Source organism: Rhagoletis pomonella, unplaced genomic scaffold, assembly GCF_013731165.1.
Source record: "Rhagoletis pomonella isolate Grant_MI unplaced genomic scaffold, Rhpom_1.0 Rhpom_scaffold_00006, whole genome shotgun sequence".
Lineage (NCBI taxonomy): Eukaryota > Metazoa > Arthropoda > Insecta > Diptera > Tephritidae > Rhagoletis > Rhagoletis pomonella.
In genome coordinates this window covers 23,099,763-23,104,560 of record NW_023458560.1, presented here as the reverse complement: position 1 = coordinate 23,104,560, position 4,798 = coordinate 23,099,763, and the positions used below count along the sequence as shown (strand labels likewise).

At 37.7% G+C, this 4,798-nt stretch overlaps 1 protein-coding gene across 1 annotated transcript; it reads right to left on the bottom strand.

Annotated features, from left to right (window-relative positions):
• Nucleotides 1–4,227: 4,227 nt before the first annotated feature.
• On the bottom strand, nt 4,228–4,792 carry LOC118741663. Its single transcript, XM_036473637.1, has 2 exons — nt 4,764–4,792; nt 4,228–4,683 (listed from the first exon to the last, which is right to left on the bottom strand). Exon 2 carries the CDS (start codon nt 4,593–4,595, stop codon nt 4,272–4,274), a length of 324 nt encoding a protein of 107 aa, XP_036329530.1. The 5' UTR covers nt 4,596–4,683; nt 4,764–4,792; the 3' UTR covers nt 4,228–4,271.
• Between the last annotated feature and the right edge of the window lie 6 nt (nt 4,793–4,798).

The following is a 4,798-nucleotide window of genomic DNA, read 5'->3' as shown; positions in this document are numbered from 1 at the left end:
AAGTGTTCTTGATTAACTGTGCACTTACATTTATGTATGTTGACATGCTAGGTATGCTTGGTTGCAGATGAATATGTACATATATACATATGTTTAAACTCATACATGTACATACATATACATATAAGTCTATGAACAAATCTCACGAGTTGTTACATTTTTCGAAAAAAAGTGGTTTTTGGTCGAAAATGGTAGGACACTTACCTTGAACAATGCATTTTGCATAAAAAACAAGACTTCAATTTTTATATACAGAATTAAGATTATTCTTAATTTCTTCATGATCCAATGAACAGATTTAAACCAAATTAGTATACTTTAGAAAAAAAAAAATTATAGAAATCGGTTGACGTGGTCCAAAGTAACGCGGTAACATATATAAAAAAAATTAAAAATAAAATATTCCGACGAGTTGATAACCTTTTCCTTTTTGTAAAGTCGGTTAACAAGCCACAAAAACAACTCGTGCTCATATATCCATAGTTGTGTATGTAACGCATACGCCCTGCAGCACCCGACACAGGCAGCTACCACGTTTACTCGCACGCCTTAATACAAAATAGCTGCCACAGATATTCTGGCATTCCTTTAAGTTTGGTGGCACACTTTTGAAACTTCACAGATATGTTATACTTGGTGCCTACTTTCATTGCCTCTAATATAAACATTCTGTCTGAAAACTTACCAAATTAATTAAAAAACTAATTATGATTTTTTCGAACGACAATGGAAAATAAGTAATTTCGGTACTTTTTCGCCTAAATAAATATTTTAAAGCTAAAACATTTAAAGTACTTTATTTATTTTTTATCAAACTTATTTCTGGAGCTCCATTAATTGTTTAGCGTTTTTTTTTCTGGCGAGAGAAGGGATTGACACTAAAAAAAAAACAAATCGTGAAATTTGCCCATAAGCTCATTATCTGTTAGAAGGTATGAATATTATTGTACGTCAATGCATCTAGCGATCGTTGGTGTCCTTGACGCGGGGCTAGATCTTAAGTGGTGACATGGGGGCCCTTAGGGGTTTCCATGTCGGCATGAACTAACAGGGATGCTCCGCATGGGAACCTGTGTAGGACATGTGCTTACGCAGTTTCCGATGTGGAGATTACCGTACCAACGAACCCAGGGGGGTTTCGCGTTTGCGAGGCTACGGATGTCACAATCCCGGGTACCCCAGTCAAAGGCTACCAGTCCTGAGTCGGTGGAGGCTCAACTGGAAGAAGTGTACGGCTTTCGAGAGTCATACCAAAGACTTTAAAAATGGTGCCACGGGGAACAGATGCCCCCGGAGTGTGTTCGTCGGCGAGACGAGCAAAACTGGCGACACAAGCAAGGCTTGCAAGGCTTGCAAGGCTGGCAAGGCAAGCACTGGCATGGCTTACACGACTAGAAAAGGGTGAAAATAAGTTGAATAAAAGTTGAAATCAAAGGAAATGTGGAAACTGTTGGAAACAGTTGGAAAATGTTGAAAAAGTTGTGCACATGTTGAGCAATTCGATCCGTTGCGAAAGCTGAGCGAGTGGTGTCACCTCTACTGGAGAATGTGGAGGGTGCCCACGAGCGAGGCGAGTAGACTTGTGAGACGAGCAAGACGGAGTATGAATGTGGAGTGTAGTAGTCGTGTAAGTTGTTCTAGTGTGGGCTGAGTCAGTTAAGTGGGTCAGGGTGAGTTGAGCCAGTCGAGCAAATCTCGCCGGCGAGCATTACTCCGGTCTGTTAATGGGTGCGGCCCCTTTGGGGAGTATCGTGGGGGCTGTGGTTTAATACCTAAATGCGGGTAGAACCAGCAATGGTTCAATGTGGAGTTGCATTGAAACCGGATGTCAAGATCCAGAGAACGTCAGAGGTTTAGGTAGGCCTCGGCCCTACCAAGGTGGTAAGTGTGTCCACCACATACTGCCAATTGGTACTGAAGTGCTTGCAGTTCAGGGCAGTGATTAATGCAAAAATTAATCCGTCGTGCCAAGTGCGGGCACCGTGATTAAAGCCTTTTGGCAGGTAATCACGTAAAGCCTACATGCATCTGTACATCAATGCATAGACGACCCGATATGTAGGAAGTGAACAACAGTTAATGTTTGTATGAAGTTTAGTGCGAATAGGTATGTAGCCACGTACAGTACACGTAAGTATGTGTACATATATACCTATATACACACATATGTATATATATATGTAGGAACTTAAGTGGACTTAGATCCGTGATTCTCTTGAAAGTTACTCAAGTGGTTGGTTAGTTCGTTAAGCGACCAGATAAAAAGGCTTTTATGTGAAGTCGGTCTCGTATATCAGCGTATATACAAACATAAATACTTATGTATGTGTATGTACATATGTATGTAACCATACAAGTATACATAGGGAATATACATATAGTACAATGCTGTCTGGCGTACAATAATTTGCGGTACAAGTTTATAGGTAATCACTTGTAATTACGGGAGAGAGTTTGTAATGGGGTAAAATGATTGAAAATCATCGATAAGCTAGAGTAACCCTGTAATACGGGGGCGCGACTACAGGACTGATGAATTGGTGGCTACCTGATAAACTCCTTTAATTACCGACCGACTACTTGCAGTGTGTTTCAGCGATTAATTTTACAAAGCAATCTCCTAGGCGATAGTCACCATCGGCTCTCTCTGTACTACCCTGAGTTACTAAAGTAGTCACTTGCGTGAGTTATGGGCGCCCTCTGTTATTCATTAAATCTCTCATTGCAGAGATGGAAGAACTATTGTTTGGTAGAGAAATTGTGAAAATTGTGTTACTCATACGCTATGCACCCCCGCGAAAGTGATTAGTTGCGGCGCGGCACATACTTCCCATTGCAATTATTTGGATAATTTATCTCACTCTTACGCATTCTTAGAAATACAATTAAACCAAAGATAGAAAGTTAGTGTTGTCAGGGTATATAATATTTATACTAGGAGTGCCAGTTACGGTCCAGTTACGACCACTTTTCTAGTGTTTTTTAAACAATTTATTTGCATTACAGTATTATGACTGAAAATTTCTCTATAAGCAATGTTTACACAAGCCTGAGGTACCTTCCAATCAATTTTGAGACCACGAAAACTCTGTTGAAATATTCTGAAACAAAAAAAAAAACAAATACGAAGAAGAACACAATGCCCTAACATAAAAATTCTGCTTAACAAAAAGTTACAAAAAAAAAAAACTGACTGCTACTGACTACTGACTACTACTAAAGAGAAACTTCTCTCGACTTATTTCTAGTTCTCTTCATATTGCACACATTTTACTTAAGCTTAATATTAACCTTATCCTTAGTCTTAGTGTTCGTCTTCGTATTCGTCTTCTTATTTATTTCCCTCTTCACTTTCGCTTTAGCGTTACGCACAAATACTAAGAGGGCAATGATAAGGCAACATTTTTTGTAGAAACGAAAACGCCATTATCCGCCTTCGTATAACTATTCACATACATACATATATCTTCCTGTTCGTCTCCATATTCATCTTCTTATTTGTGTACGTCTTCGTATTCTTATTAGTATTCGCTTGGCCTCTATTTATTTGTTTGTATTTGTATTCTTTTCTCGATTGTGTTGGCCCTCGCGTTGCCAAAAAATTTACATATCTCGATACATATCAATAATTCAATAAACTTTGAACATTTTTATAATTTCCATAGCTTGATTAATTTTCCCAGCTCCATAAATTTCGATGCACATATATCGCCAAATTTCGATAACTGTGATAGTGTATGCCGATCTTCGATTCTTTCACAGCTTTGTTGTTTTTCATTTCAATTGATACCCAAGCAGAAAAATTGAGATTTATTCGTTTATTGATGATATGTATATTTTAGATATTTTAACAATTTTTGCGAAAAGCCAAAACTTAATCAACGTAAGAGAAAAGTTTAATTTAAAAACCAACTGTATTATCGTGAAGAGACTAATAGCTGGTTTCACCAGCAATTTAAATGGAAAATGATTTTATTATTTTCTGTCAATTTCCATATAAAATTCCAAAAATTTATATAATTTTTCTCTTAAACTGCTTTCATCAAATTGGCTGTAAGTATATTTCAAAGACATTGGAAATTCGAAGTTAGCGCTGGTAAAACGCGGTAACATTAGGGAAAAAAGAAAAAGGAGTTTTCTCTTTATTTCTTATTACTTTTCTTATAGTTTACTATTTACCTAATACCTGCCCAAATTGCTAAAAAGTTTTTAAGGGAAACCATCGCAGGCTTGCATTATATATATATAGGTAGTACACATTTCGTCAATGTCTAGGCAGAAGCTGTTCCTTTGCCTAAACCAAATTTAATGCTTATTAATTTAGCGAATGCTTCATCTAGTTTTAGACCCTTTACCACCGCATATGCCAAAAGCAGCTGGGAAAAGTAAAATAGGTATTTGAATATTAAATGCACCCAACTTATGCGATTATAACGGGTCACCGCTGTTTTAGGATTTTCAAGTGGATCATTACAAATAAAGTGCTTCATGCCCTGCATATAGGTGAAACACCATTTCTTGTAGTCGAACAGACGCGTATCGCAGAGGAATAACTTTTGATCTACAGGATCCATTCGCCCCCAGACATCGCGCATATTTTCATAATCAAATTTCCAATCGTGAAGCGTGAAGTAGGCGATTACATTCAGAAATAGTTGCGTTTTGCGCACCCAAGGTAAGACGCTGTTGACGAAAAGTAATTTTAGTGTGAGTATCATTTCTGCTGTAGCAGTTATGTTATATTTAGGTCTTACTGTACTTACCGTTCCTTTCGACCAACTATTTTTAAACCGAAATC